Source organism: Papilio machaon, chromosome 10 (assembly GCF_912999745.1).
Source record: "Papilio machaon chromosome 10, ilPapMach1.1, whole genome shotgun sequence".
Taxonomy (NCBI): Eukaryota; Metazoa; Arthropoda; class Insecta; order Lepidoptera; family Papilionidae; genus Papilio; species Papilio machaon.
Window position 1 is genome coordinate 721,626 of NC_059995.1, and position 16,896 is coordinate 738,521.

At 34.1% G+C, this 16,896-nt stretch overlaps 2 protein-coding genes across 2 annotated transcripts; both read left to right on the forward strand.

Annotated features, from left to right (window-relative positions):
• The first annotated feature begins 1,542 nt into the window (after window positions 1–1,542).
• On the forward strand, window positions 1,543–6,120 carry LOC106707994 (cytochrome P450 9e2). The gene is made up of 10 exons (XM_045679870.1): window positions 1,543–1,775; window positions 2,826–2,989; window positions 3,423–3,539; window positions 3,760–3,965; window positions 4,066–4,201; window positions 4,283–4,333; window positions 4,418–4,636; window positions 4,728–4,825; window positions 5,182–5,350; window positions 5,858–6,120. Exons 1-10 carry the CDS (start codon window positions 1,567–1,569, stop codon window positions 6,022–6,024), a joined length of 1,536 nt encoding a protein of 511 aa, XP_045535826.1. The 5' UTR covers window positions 1,543–1,566; the 3' UTR covers window positions 6,025–6,120.
• Window positions 6,121–7,103: 983 nt separating this feature from the next.
• On the forward strand, window positions 7,104–16,505 carry LOC106707995 (probable cytochrome P450 9f2). The gene is made up of 10 exons (XM_014499446.2): window positions 7,104–7,350; window positions 10,284–10,447; window positions 12,337–12,453; window positions 12,881–13,086; window positions 13,201–13,336; window positions 13,826–13,909; window positions 14,458–14,676; window positions 15,424–15,521; window positions 15,742–15,910; window positions 16,073–16,505. The coding sequence occupies exons 1-10, from the start codon at window positions 7,142–7,144 to the stop codon at window positions 16,237–16,239; spliced, it is 1,569 nt and encodes a 522-aa protein (XP_014354932.2). The 5' UTR covers window positions 7,104–7,141; the 3' UTR covers window positions 16,240–16,505.
• Window positions 16,506–16,896: the final 391 nt, after the last annotated feature.

Genomic DNA, 16,896 nt, shown 5'->3' on the forward strand with positions numbered 1-16,896 from the left:
TTTTTTAATTATACATTATTATTATTATTTATTTTTTTCTATCTTCAATCGTTACTTCTGATTGACAAAACCACAAAATAAGATTTAGAAGTTGTTAAAGACCACATTTTAGGTAACATATTGTGGCTCGGGTACCAGGGTATCATAACAAAGCTGTAGAATTGCCTTATCGTTCTCGGCCCCGCGAGACTAACGACGCTTATTCATGTTTATCAAGTTTTGCGAACGAGGATTATTGCACTTCTATCTACAGCCCGGAGGCTTAGGATTTTTTCTCGGTATTAGCTGTTTCACGCTATTTGTGGATTAAGTATTTGATTCTGATATTAATCAAGATTCAAAACGCAATACCCTGTGCTATATAAAATATATATTCGTGTTTTTAAATGAAAAAAAAAATAGTGTACTGTATTTTATTCCATATTGAACAAAGCTATTGCTGCTAAATCTGGATCTGCAACATCTATAGCATTCGACTGGCAGGAAATGGTGCATGATAGGCGGCGGTGGCGATCTCTTGAGTCGGAGGCCCACTTTGGGTTGCTGCGCTGTTAGTATAAATATAAATGTTTTCATAGTTCTCTGTTTCTGCATCTACTTGATGTGTTTTATGTACCACAATGTCTGTAAACCATAGTATTATCACAGCTGTAAGATCAGTTCTATTTCAATCTAGATGAAACAGATTAGCGCACACAAAGCTCTTAACATAAATAAATGTACACAATGGACTCACTACACGTTGCACAAACGTACAATATATTGCGCATTACAAAGAAAATGCATTCATAATGTACGGAAATCTAATAAATGAATATATGTGAAATTATACTAGCAAACTAGGTAAGAAATTGTAGTCAGTTTTCACTAGTGTATCACAACTTAATTATATTGTCATCCTTTTTCTATATGTACAAGCAGTGGAAACGCTCGTTAAAAACATTAGATTTTTTTAACGATTTATAGACCGAATGCTACTGAAAAACAAGTTCATTTAACTTACAATTGAAGACAATATCGCTCAATTTATTTCGGAGGTCACGAACAAGGTTACAGTGGCTGTAATCAATTGAATAACTACCTAATGTATACTTACACTAGAGCATAAAGATCTATGTTACAAGATACATTACGTTATGAATAAAGCTTATTTTGATCCTTTGAAATTAAGTGATCGTGTTTTGTAAAGCTTAGATAGGTCTACCAATAGATGTGGTAATTTTAATAGTAATCTAATTTTCATTTTCCTTGTTTTACCTTTAAAAAATGGATCAGCATCAACCTGCCGAACTACTCCTTCGTACATCTATATCAGCCGTCATATCTGATTACACCTTCAATCCACCTTCTTCCACATATCCTCTTTTACAAATACATTTAAAAAAAAATAGAACATGTTGGACAAAAAAAGTTGGTAAAAATTTAAAACGAACATAAAGACAACATTTTAAAAAAAATAAAAAAAAACGCTTACGCTTATGACTTATATCTATTTTAACCTCCTACGCAATATCAGTCTGGATGTAACATTTTATAACGGACCGGCCCAAAAACAGCACACGAAAAATGATTGTAGAGATTTTGATAACTCTTGTAACATCATTAATTATTTATTCTATTTATGTTCATAAAAGTATACATTATTGGTACAGAAAACGTGGTATAAAATACATCCCTGGTGTACCAATTTTTGGTAACGCTTTAAATAGTACATTTAGAAAGAAACATTTTGTTGAAGATATCGATGCAGTTTATAAACAATTCCCTGATGAAAGGTAAGTTATCCCTTTTCCTACTATGTTTTTTTCTTTAGTTTCCCACCAAAGAGTTACACTTACTTATTAAATTTTATAAGGTAACATTACAAACACTATACTATTTTATCAAGCGATTTGTTTCATATCAATATCATTAAAATGTCATTAAAATTAGTGATGCAACGGATGTCTGTTTCCGTTTCCGCAAGTGCGGAAGTTCCGCGCGTTTTTCAACATCCGTGTCTGCTTCTGTTAATAAATTAAATAAAAAATTAAAAACGAATACAAACTGATTTTACAAAAAAAATTGTAAATATGTTTTTTTTTTATTATTTACACTTCCGTTTCCGCATCTGTTTCCGTTTCCGTTTCTGCTAAAATTTATTTTTGACATCTATTTCCGTTTCTGGTTCCGGTAAGACACTTCCGTTGCATCACTAATTAAAATGTATTTAATTATTATATCTACATCACGTTACTTGATTGAAAGGCGTATTTAGTTCATTCACTGTGAATGACAACTCTAAATTATTGAACGGTTTAATTTATGCGAATCATAGCACAATTTAGGAATGGTTAGATCAAATACAAATGATATTGTCATTATGAATTTGTTCAAATTCTCTTTTCCTTCCCTTATCCGATTATTTGGAGTCAGATTTCCTTATTTCTATCAGTCATAGACAATCTGTTTAATATGTGAATATGGTTGTTTTCTACATTTTATTATTGTGTTATTTACGACTGCGATTATCGAAAAGTACCCTGTGTTTAAGCCACTTATATTTATTACTAGCTGTCGACCGCGATTCCGTCCGCGCGCAGTTAAAAAAAAAAACTAAATGGGGGGGGGGGGTTATGAAAAATAGATGTTGGCCGATTCTCAGACCTACTGAATATCTCACAAAATTTCATGAGAATCGGTCAAGCCGTTTCGGAGGAGTACGGGAACGAAAACTGTGACACGAGAATTTTATATATTAGATATGTTGCATGATTTTTTTTTTCGTTCTTCAATACATCAGAATTTATATTATGATAAAGCTTTCAATTCAGTTTCAATTTAAGGTACATTGGTTACACTCAAGGGACAACACCGATAATACTCATCAGAGATCCCGAAATAATAAAGAGCATTACTGTGAAAGATTTCGACCATTTCGTCGATCGCAAACAATTCATCAGTGAAGATGTAGAACCTTTGCTCGGTGCCAGCCTTTTCCTTATGAAAGGTATGTCAGCCTTTTGATATCCATAAACGAAACGTCTAAAGCCGAAAGCGACCATTATAACCGATTAGCCGATTTATGCAATTATGGACTATTGTGACTTGGTTACAACGCCCTCTTTCGTAAATATCTCATTTGGAAGCCAAATTTAGAAGATTAATGATGCATATTTACTCCGTGTAATAACTTATCACTTTCAATATCCTGTTTGACACCGAGCTATTTAGAAATATATTTTAAATAAGACCCGATTTTTTTTATATCATAAGGTGGCAAACGAGCAAGCGGTCACCCGAGTCCGCCTAAATAGCGACCTCTGGCCATAGACATCCGCAATTTTAGATGCGTTGCCTACTTTTAATCAAAAGAGGAGGGGACGCACAGAAATAGGATATAGCCACTTCCTTTGCGATTGTAAATTTATTACTGTTATCAGGTGATAAATGGAAGGACATGCGAACCACATTAAGTCCTGCATTCACTGGATCCAAGATGAGACTCATGATGCCATTTATGACAGAAATAAGCGAAAGTATTGTGGAATATTTAAAAGGTAATATAATTTTCAGTGAATATCTTCTACCTCTATAAGAACGACAAAAATCATTGCATGTTTTTCTCAGTACTAATTTTCCTTTAGACGCATCAGAAATATTTTGTAAAATATTGCAAAGGTTAGTAGGTCTAAAGAAATTAGTACATTGAACATATTATGTATTGACATATTAGAAAACTAAAAGTTTTACTTGATCGAATACATTTTTTACTTGTAGATCACGTATCAGAGGATCTTGACGTATGCGATTTGATGCATCGCTACACCAACGATGTGATCGCCTCCTGTGCCTTTGGATGCCAAGTGAATTCCGTTAAAGATAAAGAGAACGAATTCTACAGAACCGGCCAATCTCTTTTCGAATTGTCAACTTTACAGAGAACGAAGCTTATATTAGCAATGTATTTCCCAAGTATAGCAAAGGTAAAGATTTATTTTAGGTATTTAGCGGCCGTAAAGTACGCCAAAAATCTGGTGCAAATTTTTTCATTAATTTTAATTAAAATTCCAATTTATTTTCCAGAGTTTCGGCCTTAAAGTTTTTGAAGAAAAAGATCTAAGTTTTTTTCAAAATCTAGTAAAAGATACTATGGAATATAGAGAAAAGAATAAAATTGAAAGACCAGATATGATACAACTTCTGATACAAGCATCTAATGGTAAAGTTGTCATTACGAGTTTAAACTTTCACACTTGAAATGAAAGAAGGAACGTCAATAATTTTATATCTGGTGTTGCAGGTAATTTGAACTCGGATGAAGCAGATATAAAAACTGAGAAAATAAAACGAGGTGAGTAAAATAATTTTGGGAATAAAGATGATGATGATAATGATATTTTAGTGAATGTTAATAATAATGGTGATAATATTTCAGAATGGAGTCAACAAGATTTAGTGGCACAAGTTTTTATATTCTTTATAGCCGGTTTCGAAACATCTGCAACGACTCTTATTCTAACTATCCATGAATTGGCTGTTAACCCTCTGGTGCAAGAAAAATTGTATGCAGAAATTAAAACATTTCACGATACTAAAGGCAAATTGTTGTACGATAACATAAATGAGTTGAAGTATTTAGACTGTGTTATAAATGGTAAAAATCTGGACTTTTCAATACTTTATAATAAAGTTAAAAATTCTTTAGAAACTATCATCAAATATTGATGACTATTTAATGATTTTAGAAACGTTACGAAAATGGTCACCAGCTTTAATAATGGACAGAGTTTGTACGAAGCCGTATGAATTGCCACCGCCGCGTGAAGGGGGTAAGCCGACCAAAGTAAGTATTGTCATATTTTCTTAATGTGTTCCTTATCCAAGAGGCCTATCATATTGAGCAGCATTATATCGATGGGTCCTGCGTACGCAAAAGTACCAAATTGATGATTTTTACTTTTTTGTGTTAAAAGCTACCTCTTAATTCAATTAACAACATGCACTAAACAAAATACAAATTTATAGGTGAAATGTAATTTTTTTTGGCTGCAGTAATTGGGGCTATGCGGCCTATTTTACCATAAAATTTAGACTTTGAGATCCTCTTTGAGGTCCTTATTCATAGGAGCCATCGATATTTAGTTCTGAATGATTTTAATTATCTTTAGAAGAATTAATAGTATTTTGTAATAATTTCAGTTAAATCCTGGCGATTTCGTTTATAATATGGTAAACTCAATTCATCTTGATCCGAAACATTATCCGGAACCAGATGTTTACAAACCCGAAAGATTTTCGGAGGAAAATAAACACGAAATCAAACCCTTTACGTTTATGCCTTTTGGTATCGGTCCTCGTACTTGTATTGGTAAGTATTTTGCAAACATAAATGATTATTTTATTTGTTCAAAACACAACAACTACATTAAGACTGAAACTAAAATTATTTCGGGGAATTAAACTAAACCTCATTTCATCTAATGCTTCTAGGAGACTGCAATCTTGTCAAAATGATTTTGTTATCTTAATTAATATTATAAATGCAAATGTTTAGATGGATGGATGGATATTTGTTAGGTGGTATCTCCAGAACGGCGACATGGATCTCGATGAAATTTTGTATAGATGACACGCAATCGGAGTTGCGGGCGACAACTAGTTTATCTTTACTTACTTACTTACTCCGCTGGCGCAGCGACCCAAAGTGGGTCTTGGCCTCTGACACAAGAGATCGCCAGAGTTGTCTATACTGTGCCTTCTCCTGCCAGTCCATCGCTTGTAGCTCCAGCAGGTCTAGCTCTACAGCGGTATCTAGGTCGGCCGGTAGGTCGGCGAGTTTATCTTTAAGTTAGAAAATTGTTTCATTGTGTTTCAGGAACTAGATTTGCTATGTTGGAAATAAAGGTTTTACTTTATAATCTCATATTGAACTTTAAGATATTAAAATGCGAAAAAACTACAGATCCAATAGTTTTAAAACCACACGAGCTTAATATTTTTGCCTTAGGAGGGTCATGGGTAAAATTGGAAACAAGAACATGATGTTTTAGAAGAACCTGACATTTTAAGATGCTAATGATTCGATGATTATAAAATAAATGATAACTTGCATTGTTTTTGCAACTTGTTAGAAGTATAAATAAAGGTTACAAAACTCTAACTCTGTGTTTTATTTTATTTTGTTATTAACAACCAACTCTAATTCATAATTTGTACTATTAAATGTAAATTGTTAATGTAGTAACTTGAACTGGGTTAATTGCTGGTAGTTAATAACATATATAAACGATCAAACAGAGAAGCATATAATGCTACGATAATTTTAAGATTTCAATTTTTTTTTATATTACAAGGTGGCAAACGAGCTAGCGGCCACATGAATTCGCCGAAATGGCGAAGCGACCGCTGCCCATAGACATTCGCAATTGCAGATGCATTGCCTAATCGACGAAGGAGGAGACGCACAAACAGAGAATATTTAACCTTCCTATGCATCTCCTCCTCCATCAAATCCACCTCCCCTTCCCATCCTTTCCTTATAAGAAAAGGGTGGGAAGGGAAAGAGGACTAAAATTTGGCCTCCGGCACCACACTCATCAGACGAAACGCGGAAATGCTTCCACTTGACGGGTGTCTTCTGTGTGGTCGTGGTATTTCACCAGGCGAGCCGGCCAATTCGTGCAACAGATGTTGTTGTTGCTGGCGTCTACCACTGTTAAAATCTTAATCTTAATCAATCGTGACATTTAATGAATTAAATATAAAATTTTCCATCTCTGTAACAGTCAAATGTCGGATTGTGGATCGGCCATTATATGAATTGACTAATAACCGTACTGTATCAGAGTGAATTGTTGTGGTACAAGTGAAAAGAGGAATAAAAACAGTAACATCAGAACACAAAATAATCTTGTAAAAGTGCCAAAGTAAATATCAATCCAATCAATTTATAATTCGTAGGTATTGTGTCAGACGAGCAGAGAGGAGCAGAAAGGGCTTACCTTACTCATATGCTTTCTGTTTACAAAATAAACCTGTTTCCGCTATCGCTTGTAAATTGTAATCCATTATCACAACTCGGGGGAGTGATACGAGAATTATTTATTCAATACTACGACTTCGTTTTAGTACGTTAGTGTTCGTCGGTAAATCAAGCGAAATGATCGTAGAGATTTTAATATTCATCTTAACATCTATACTAGTGTATTTTATATACACTCATAAACGTTTACATCGCTATTTTGAAGAAAAAGGCTTGAAATATAATCCAGGTTTGCCAATATTTGGCAATGTAATACGCAGTACGTTCTTAAGGAAACATTTTGTTGAAGACATTGACAAGGTGTATAGAGAATTTCCGAACGAAAAGTAAGTGTACCAAACTAACAAAACTATTTTTAGCTTAGACTATTAAATAACAACATACTCGATTGACTTAATTGTAACATAGCGGGGTATAACATAAATATTAGGTCCTTACATATGAAATTGGCGTTTTTCGTACTGGCCACTTTAAGCACGAATTTCTCCTCTTTGGTAAGGAATTCCAAATTCAAATTTGTACAGCTATAGACTCATGTATTTGTGGTTCGATGACCGTCATTCATTTGTTTTTTTTTTCTTCTGTTTTTTTCTGTTTGCGTCACTCATTTTACAAAATGGAAAACTTAAAATATCGCATTATTTACGAGTACGAGTTCCGCCGTGGCACTAGTGCTGCGGAAACGACTCGAAGGGTGAATGATGTGTATGGCGGTCGTGTTGCAAAAGAAAACACAGTTCGTTTTTGGTTCCAACGTTTTCGTTCTGGAAATTTCGATCTGCAGAACAAGCCCCGTGGACGGCCTGAGACTCAAGTTGATAATGAAGAGTTGAAGGCTATTGTGGAAGCGGATCCATTGCAAACCACGTCCGAGTTAGCTGCAGGCTGCGATGTTAGTGATAAAACTGTTTTAATTCACTTGAAGCAAATTGGGAAGATTAAAAAGCTTGAAAGGTGGGTACCTCACGAATTGACTGAAGCAAACCGGCAAACGCGCGTCGACTGTTGCGTTACATTACTAAACCGGCACAATAATGAAGGTATTTTAAACCGAATCATTACCTGTGATGAGAAATGGGTTCTTTACGATAATCGGAAGCGCTCAGCGCAATGGTTGGATCCTGTCCAGCCAGCCAAATCCTGCCCCAAGCGAAAATTAACCCCAAAAAAGTTACTTGTAAGCGTTTGGTGGACTAGTGCCGGTATTGTTCATTACAGTTTTCTCAAATCTGGCCAGACTATTACGGCTGATGTCTATTGTCAGCAATTGCAAACCATGATGGAAAAGCTAGCGGCTAAACAACCTAGGCTGGTCAATCGCTCCACGCCACTGCTGCTTCACGACAACGCTAGACCACACACTGCGCAACAGACGGCTACTAAATTAGAAGAGCTTCAATTGGAAAGTCTAAGACATCCTCCATATTCCCCGGACCTTGCTCCAACAGATTACCATTTTTTTCGAAATTTGGATAACTTCTTGCAAGGGAAAAAATTCAACTCCGATGGGGCAGTCCAAATCGTCTTCAAAGATTTTATTGATTCCCGTCCGACTGGTTTTTTTAGTAAAGGGATCAATGAACTACCTATGAGATGGCAAAAGTGCATAGAAAATAATGGTTCATACTTTGATTAATTAAATATAATATATTAAAAAATATTCGACTTCTTGTTCCTCCCATACAAAACGCCAATTTCATATGTAAGGACCTAATAGAATGCCACCTCATTCTCCAAAATCAGCCAAGTCATTTAAGTTACGATCACAATAAACAAATCTTACTACTACTAATATTACAAATGCTAATGTTTGGAAGTTTTTATGAATGGATGGATGGATGTTTGTTAGAAAAAATCTCCAGAACAGCTCCATGGATTTCGATGAAATTTGTTATGAATGTAGTACACAGTCTGGAAGAATACCTAGGATACCTTAGGTCACTTTTGATTACATCTTTACTCGAAAACGCAAAGCAACGGTTCAAAATATCTTATAGAAATTTGATTCAGATAGTCTCGAATTTCAAGAGTTACATTTGGCCTTTTTTATTCTGCGCTAACGAAGTCGCGGCCAAAAGTTAGTATATATACAAACATAATGTAGTATGTAAGTATTTTATAAGTTTTTTAATTGTAAAAAAACGCTGTTATATTTCTAACTAGCAGTCGTCCGCGACTTCGTTAGCGCAGATTTGAAAAAGTATTCAATAATATGCCGGCGTGCATCAGTTACCTAATTTTAAAAATCGGTTTTTATTATCACCAACGAAAGTACAACACGTGTACGAAATATGTTTTTATTCATTTAACTTTATATTTATAAATTAATATGAAAAGATCTTTTTTACATATTTTGTTTGTTATTCTTTATATCAATAAAGTGATGTTTTGAAGAGTTAGTTATTTTGAATCACACAAGCATTGATAACAGGCAGTCGGTTACTACAATGACTTTAGAGGTCAACCGAGTCCCTATCATTTTGTTCTAAAAATAAATCTGTTAGTAGCGGTGACTTTCCACTGTACTCGTAGTCGGAGATATTTTTACAAAAACTTATCGTTATTGTTGTTTTTATTTTTCTCAAAGTTAATGAGAGGGATACAAATATGTTTTTGTATAGGTATTTCGGCAATGGGAACGCAAGCTTACTGATTATACTTGAGCTATCGGGTAAAGTAATCAAAATAATTTTTGTGTTCCTTCAAAATTTACGAATTGTAACATGAATGTTGAAACCTTGAAATCTTTCAAATTACTTCTTTTACAGTTTTTTCTTGTTGTGAGACATTTTCTTTAATAAATTCATGCATTTAAGCACAACTTATTTTTCTATTATATGATTTTTCGATGTGAAATATTAATTACTTTATTGATTTTTTTATAAATATTGTGAAAAAAAAAGAAGTTATTAGTTACAATAGTTGAAAGATGAAAAAAACAATTTTAAACAAATTTTCTTGTACTAGTTTTAGACAAAAACAGAAATAACTTATACATAATAATAAAATAAGAGTATCCGTATGTACGAGAAAAAAACATATTTCGTATGCTGTTAACAAAAAACAATTCTTCAAAATGTTTCTCTCAATCATTTTCCAGAGGTTTTTGCCAAATCTTCGGAACGGCTGGACCGATTTTTTCATGACTGTAGCTGATGAAGGAGGAGCTATTTTATAGGATACTTTTATATTCCGCACTATAAGTCGCTGGCGAACGTTAGTCCTTAATAAAACACTAATGATTATTATTTTTTTCCAGATATGTTGGCTACATTGAAGCTACTTCGCCTATTGTACTCATAAGAGATCCAGAGATTATAAAACGTATTACAGTTAAGGATTTCGATCACTTTGTTAATCACAAGGAGTTCTTTCCTTCGGAAATTGAACCTTTGTTTGGCAGCAGTTTGTTATTGATGAAAGGTAAAGTTTAATTTTAACATCATCTTCAGCATTTTCATCATGTCTATTTTGTTTTTTAATTTTTATATCAACCAGTAGAAAAAAGTATGAATACAAAAGAACTGGCTTAAAACCAATTATGTAGAGCTGGATTTCAACTCGTTTTTATATATAAACCAGGTTTTTCCCGCGACTCCGTCCGCGCGGAATAAAAAAAAAAAGAAAACGGGGTAAAAATTATCCTATGTCCGTTTCCTGGTTCTAAGCTACCTGTCCACCAATTTTCAGTCAAATCGATGCAGCCGTTCTTGAGTTATAAATGGTGTAACTAACACAACTTTCTTTTATATATATAAGATAGATAGAATTTTATTCCATATGTTATGTGTATTGTGCTAGTCTTTTTGACAAGCCGGGGAAAAAAATACAAATCGAATGACATCTTTCCTCTGCAAATCGATTCAGTTGTTTAGGTACAAGGTGTTCACAAAGGAACTTACAAAAACAGAACACATACAAACGTACATACATAAAACATTACATTTCTGACTCAGTTGGGTAAATAGTCTTATCTCTGTCCACTTAAACTGTACTATTATTAACACTTGTAATGTCTACTGCGTATATTACCAGTGCAGATCTATACAATTTATAAAATTGGAGCGACTGTATGTAATTTCGAAAAAATCTATTCCGTACATAAATATACTAGCTGTCGCTTGCGACTCCGTCCGCGCGGAATTTAAAATAAACTTAATAATTAGCCTACGTGAACTTCCAGATTATGTTTTACAACCGTGTTCAATTTAGCCAAGATCAGTTGAGCTGTTCCGGAGATACCTTCAAACATTCATCCATGTAAACACTTGCATTTATAATATTAGTAATTAATTTTTTAATTTGTTATCTGTCTCTCTGTCTACAAATCTATGTTTAATACGAGAATCTTAAACGGCTGCACCAATATTAATAGAACTTTTACTGGATGATAGCTGATTTGTGCGAGAGTAACTTGGCTTTTTTACGCTGACGAAGTCGCGGGCACTCGCTAGTGTTATGATAAATACTGAACTGTTATCTTTACGTTTACGTACATTGACATAGTAGTGAACTCTTTAATGACCAAACACAATAAGATAACATCGTTGTTTATATACTTGTATTCAAATGTTATCTTATCTGACACATGAAGTGTTTTGACTGCATGATGGAATAAACAATATTATAAAAAAACTAGCTGTTGCCCGCGACTCCGTCCGCGCGCAGTTAAAAAATGGGGGGGGGGTATGAAAAATAGATTTTGGCCGATTCTCAGACCTACTGAATATGCTCACAAAATTTCATGAGAATCGGTCAAGCCGTTTCGGAGGAGTACTGGAACGAAAACTGTGACACGAGAATTTTATATATTAGATATACCGTGACAGTGAAATTAATGGAAGGATACATTTAAAAAGATAAGAATAGGGAGAAACAGTATACCAAATTATAGAAGCAGATGATTATTACCTACAACAGAATTAACTGACTTATAATCTAGAGGTCCTAGATTCGAATCTCGCCATGTACCAATATGGTTTTCAATTTACATCTGAACATTTATCCGACGTTTTTACGGTGAAGGAAATCATCATGATGCAACCTGCACATATCTGAGAAGAAATTAATCACACCTAATTTAGGGTAGTCTCCGAGCCCCTCAGTGGGGATGTATAGTGAGCTAAGAATATATGAAAATAGTCATAGACGACTTAGCATACTTTATTAAAGATAAATTTTAATAACTATGACAATGTAAAATTACCTTAAAATTCAATTGTCCATGTTACTGTCTCTTTCTTACAAAGAAAATTATTTTGCACAGTGGAAACTTATTTACGATATTTATTCTTAAAGATATCGCCTTTTAGGTGACAAATGGCGGGATATGCGAACAACTTTAAGTCCCGCTTTCACTGGGTCCAAGATGAGACACATGTTGCCGTTCATGGTTGAAATAAGCAATAACATTGTCAATTACTTAAAAGGTAAGTTGATCTACAAACATATAAACAGTTAATTTATGTAATAAAAAAAAAGAGCGTACACGTCCCTTAAAGGCGATCTGATCTGCGATTCCTCTGGCGTTACGGATGTCCATGGGCGCCGGATCAAATAATTTTAGGCGGTCCGTTGCTAGTTTGCTTCCTTCTCCTATAAAAGAAACAAAAAAAAAGAGGAAGCAATGTGTCTGGTAATCGATTTTTTTCAAATTTTACGTCTTTTGTCTAAATTTGTAATGTCTGATGTATACCTTGTTAAAACATTTTTAAAGTTGTAAGTGTGTGTTGCAACTGCCTGCCTTGTATTGTCATCCCGCAAATTGTCTATGAACAACACAGAGACAACAATTGACGCTGCGATCGAACCCCTTAACGAAGTTTCAGGCGGTAACTAGTGATATAATAATTTCAGATCACACCAACAAGGACATTGATGTGTGTGATGTAATGAGACGCTATACGAATGACGTCATCGCTTCCACTGCATTTGGTATCCAAGTGAATTCATTACAAGACAAAGATAATGAATTCTACAAGACAGGACAATCGATGTTCAAAATGTCACCGCTACAAAGGTTTAAGTTCTTCTTCGTGAATCAGTTTCCAGCATTTTCCAAGGTACATCACATGTTTCAGTTAATTCATCAATAAAATTCTAAAGTCTATGGATTATCTATGAAGGAAAGTAAGTAAAAGGAAAAAAATGTATTGAAAAATGTTATTTTGTTACAGTTATTGAACTTAAAAATATTTGATGATAAGTATACGACATTCTTCGAAAACATAGTTACCAATACTATGGAACATAGACATAAAAACAATATAGAACGACCAGACATGATACAATTGCTAATGCAGGCTTATAACGGTACGTAGTATGTACTTTACTTTTAATCTTTAATATTATCTTTGCTCGCCAACAAATTCTAAATAAATTGTTTAAACTTTCGTGAGATATAATAATTAATTAACTAAGAACGGCTTAACTCACGTGTGATCGTCCGGTGACGGCACCAACTAGTTTCGGACCCGTCGGGGTCTTCAGGGCGAATGTTTATTTTGAGGACCGCGAAGTCCTCAAAATAAACACGTCACCGGACGATCACATGTGAGTTAAGCCATTCTTAATTAATTGAATTAAACGAAATCTCCTTACAATCTTTCAATACTCTATACTATAGTGCGTTGAAATGAAGAAAGGGATGGGAAGGCGAAGGCTACATAGATTAAAGGTAGGCAACGCATCTACAATAACAGATGTTTATAGGTAGCGATCTCACGGCTATTTTGATGAATTCAGGTGACGTAGTTCGTTTGCCACCATATAATGAAAAATAAAAATGTTTTTTTTTTTTAGGAAGTTTAAAAGCTGAGGATGTTGATAGCAATGATGATGTTATAATAGAAGCAGATAGACTGAACCATCAAAGTTCTGATAAACGTAAGTGATGTTATTTTGTTTCAATAGAACAATACAACCAATTAACTCATACATTTAGGAGTATATATTTGAAATAACAGATAAACATAAGCATAAAATATGACTTAATGTTGAAATTGAACATTATTAGTAAATAAATAAAATATTTTTATTATTTTTACGCGCCATAAAATCTAAAAATTATGACACACCTTGATGAAAGATGTAATGCTGAAAGACATGGTAGACATAATAGTGATACAGTTCATACCAACATAAGCTGCTACATACCGGCTCTCTCGGTGCAATACCACAACCACATAGAAGACAGGCGTGAAATGGAAGTGTTTCCGCGTTTCGTTTGATGTGTGCATGTACCGGATGCAAAAATTTATTCCTCCTTTTCTTCCCACATTTTTCTTATAAAAAATAATCAATAGTGAATTTGGCAGGAAATATGTAAGAAGAGGAAAGGTTACTTCGCTGTTTTAGCGAAGTGATCACTTGCTCGTTTGGAACATAGAGAAAACATGTCCTGTACTTTTTGTTAGTTTTGTTTTCTTTTACAGAATGGACGCAAAGAGAATTAGTCAGCCAGGTGTTTCTCTTCTTCCTAGCAGGCTTCGAAGTATCAGCAAACGCTTTAACAATGTGTATACATGAATTAGCGATCAATCCAAAAATCCAGGATAGATTGTATGAAGAGATTAAATCATTCAAAGAAAAACACGACCGACTTACATACGACAATATCAATGATTTGAAATTTTTGGATTGCGTCATTAACGGTATGATTGTATATTTGAGATTATTATATTACTGGTTAAAATGTAAATACTTTATAATACTCTTATTTTTATGTAATATTGCTTTTTTAATACCAATTTAAAGGAATTAAAAAAATGGCGACAGTTCATGGGACCCACAAATTCCCCTTAGAATAAAGAGAATTTACAAATCCAACGTAAGACTTGTCTTGATGGATCCAAGTTTTAGGCTGTTAAAGGGAACGATGAAATGAGAGTACATTCTATTCTATTCAAATGTGAATATAAATATAGATCTGTAAGGTAATTATATTAGAAGAAGTCTGAAATCAGCATTAGTGGTTGAGTAGTTAAGACGCAAAAAGTGAGCTTGGTATGTACATGTTATGAGGAGGGAAGAATCTCATGTGACAAGCAGAACTTTATTTATGAATGTGGAGGAGTCCACCGGTATGCCAAGGAGAAGTTGGATGAACTGCGTGAAAGGTGATTTGAACAAGAGGGAGCGACGACTGAGATGGCGGAAGATAAATAGATCTTGAAGACGAAAACCTGTTGCGCCAATCTCACATGAGGAAATAGAGATAACTGATAGAGATAAGGACATGAAGATCATCAATTTAAAATCCACAGTCAACCATACACACTTTTTAAAAATAACACCAAAGAGTTGGAGGTTTTTAAGCTAACATTTCTTTAATAGTCGCTTGTTTATCTAACAGGATAATTTCTTTAACTGGTATAAATGTTTGTTGTTTATCGTTGCAGAGAGTTTACGGAGGTGGGCGCCGGCTTTGATTCTGGACAGAGTATGTACGAAAGCTTACGAGCTGCCGCCACCGCATGAGGGAGGGAAACCTTGTAAAGTACGTACTTTATATTTTTTATAAATGAAAAGATAAAACCATAAAGGTTAACATCAAAACACAAAGGTATGAGATTGGCAGGAATAATACCTAAATGTAACTGTGAAGATTTAAAATCTTTGTGTCTTGTATAAGCAAATTTGAGCATTTTGAGAAAAAAACAACAACAAAATACTCGATGGTTCATTCTATTCATTTTCTACTTCATATTATATTCCAGTTAAATCCGGGTGACGTAGTGTATAACGTGGTGAACTCCATTCACCTAGACCCACAGCACTACCCTGATCCTGAAGTCTTTGATCCCGACAGATTTAGTGACGAAAGAAAGCACGAAATCAAACCTTTCACTTTTATGCCATTTGGTATTGGACCTCGTCTTTGTATTGGTAAGTAAAAACCAGAAATTTCCAAAAAAAATAAATGACTAATTTCCACCGTCTATTGGTTTTGTGGTCACCTCAATGTAGATCTATTATGAGAAATGCAACAGTAAATAAGCAAGTAATCTCATAAAATTGTTGATCTTAACTGTAGAACTTTTGTTTTAGGGTCCAGATTTGCACTATTGGAGCTTAAAGTGTTGATGTACGACATAGTGTTGAACTTCAATATATTAAAATGTGAGAAGACGTCAGATCCGATTACTTTGGACCCTAGTGACTTCAATCTTAAAGCTGCAGGAGGAACGTGGGTTCATTTAGAACGTAGATGTTAATAATTGTGGACAGTGAAAATATTGATCTGATACCCATTTTTTTTGTCGCCCTTTGAAAATTTTACTGGTTTCGATAGATACCTCTTCTTCAACTTGTTTTACCTTAATTTAATTTCCTGCTATCGTACATCTCTGCTTGGTCTTCTGTGAATCCACTTCCACACCATTTTACCTACAATCAAGAAAAACGATTAATTTTGCCTCATTGTGCGACTTTTATGCAAAATTTATAATTTTAATTTCTTTTTAAATAAAGATTTGTATAGCCAAAACATTGTTTCAATTGTTTTTTTTTTTCATTACAGAAAATATTACGATTTTAAATTAAAACGCATAAAATAAGGAATAGAAATGGGGTTAAAAGGTATACAAAAATATGCTGATATGTCAGGGGATTTGTGCTATTAAATCAGTTAGGTTGTTAGTACGTAATTTGTGAGTCATTTTAATGTTAATTCATTGGCGGACAGCGGCGATGCGACCGCGTATAAATCCGCGCTGTCGCCGCTTTGTTGTGGGACCCATTATAATCCTCATGCCGGCAACAGAAATATTTTGGCGCGTTTATGAATGGAGATTTAGGAGTATCAGAATACAGCATTTAAATATCTAAAATTGTATTCTGATTAGAAATTAATTTTGTTTGTAAATATGAAA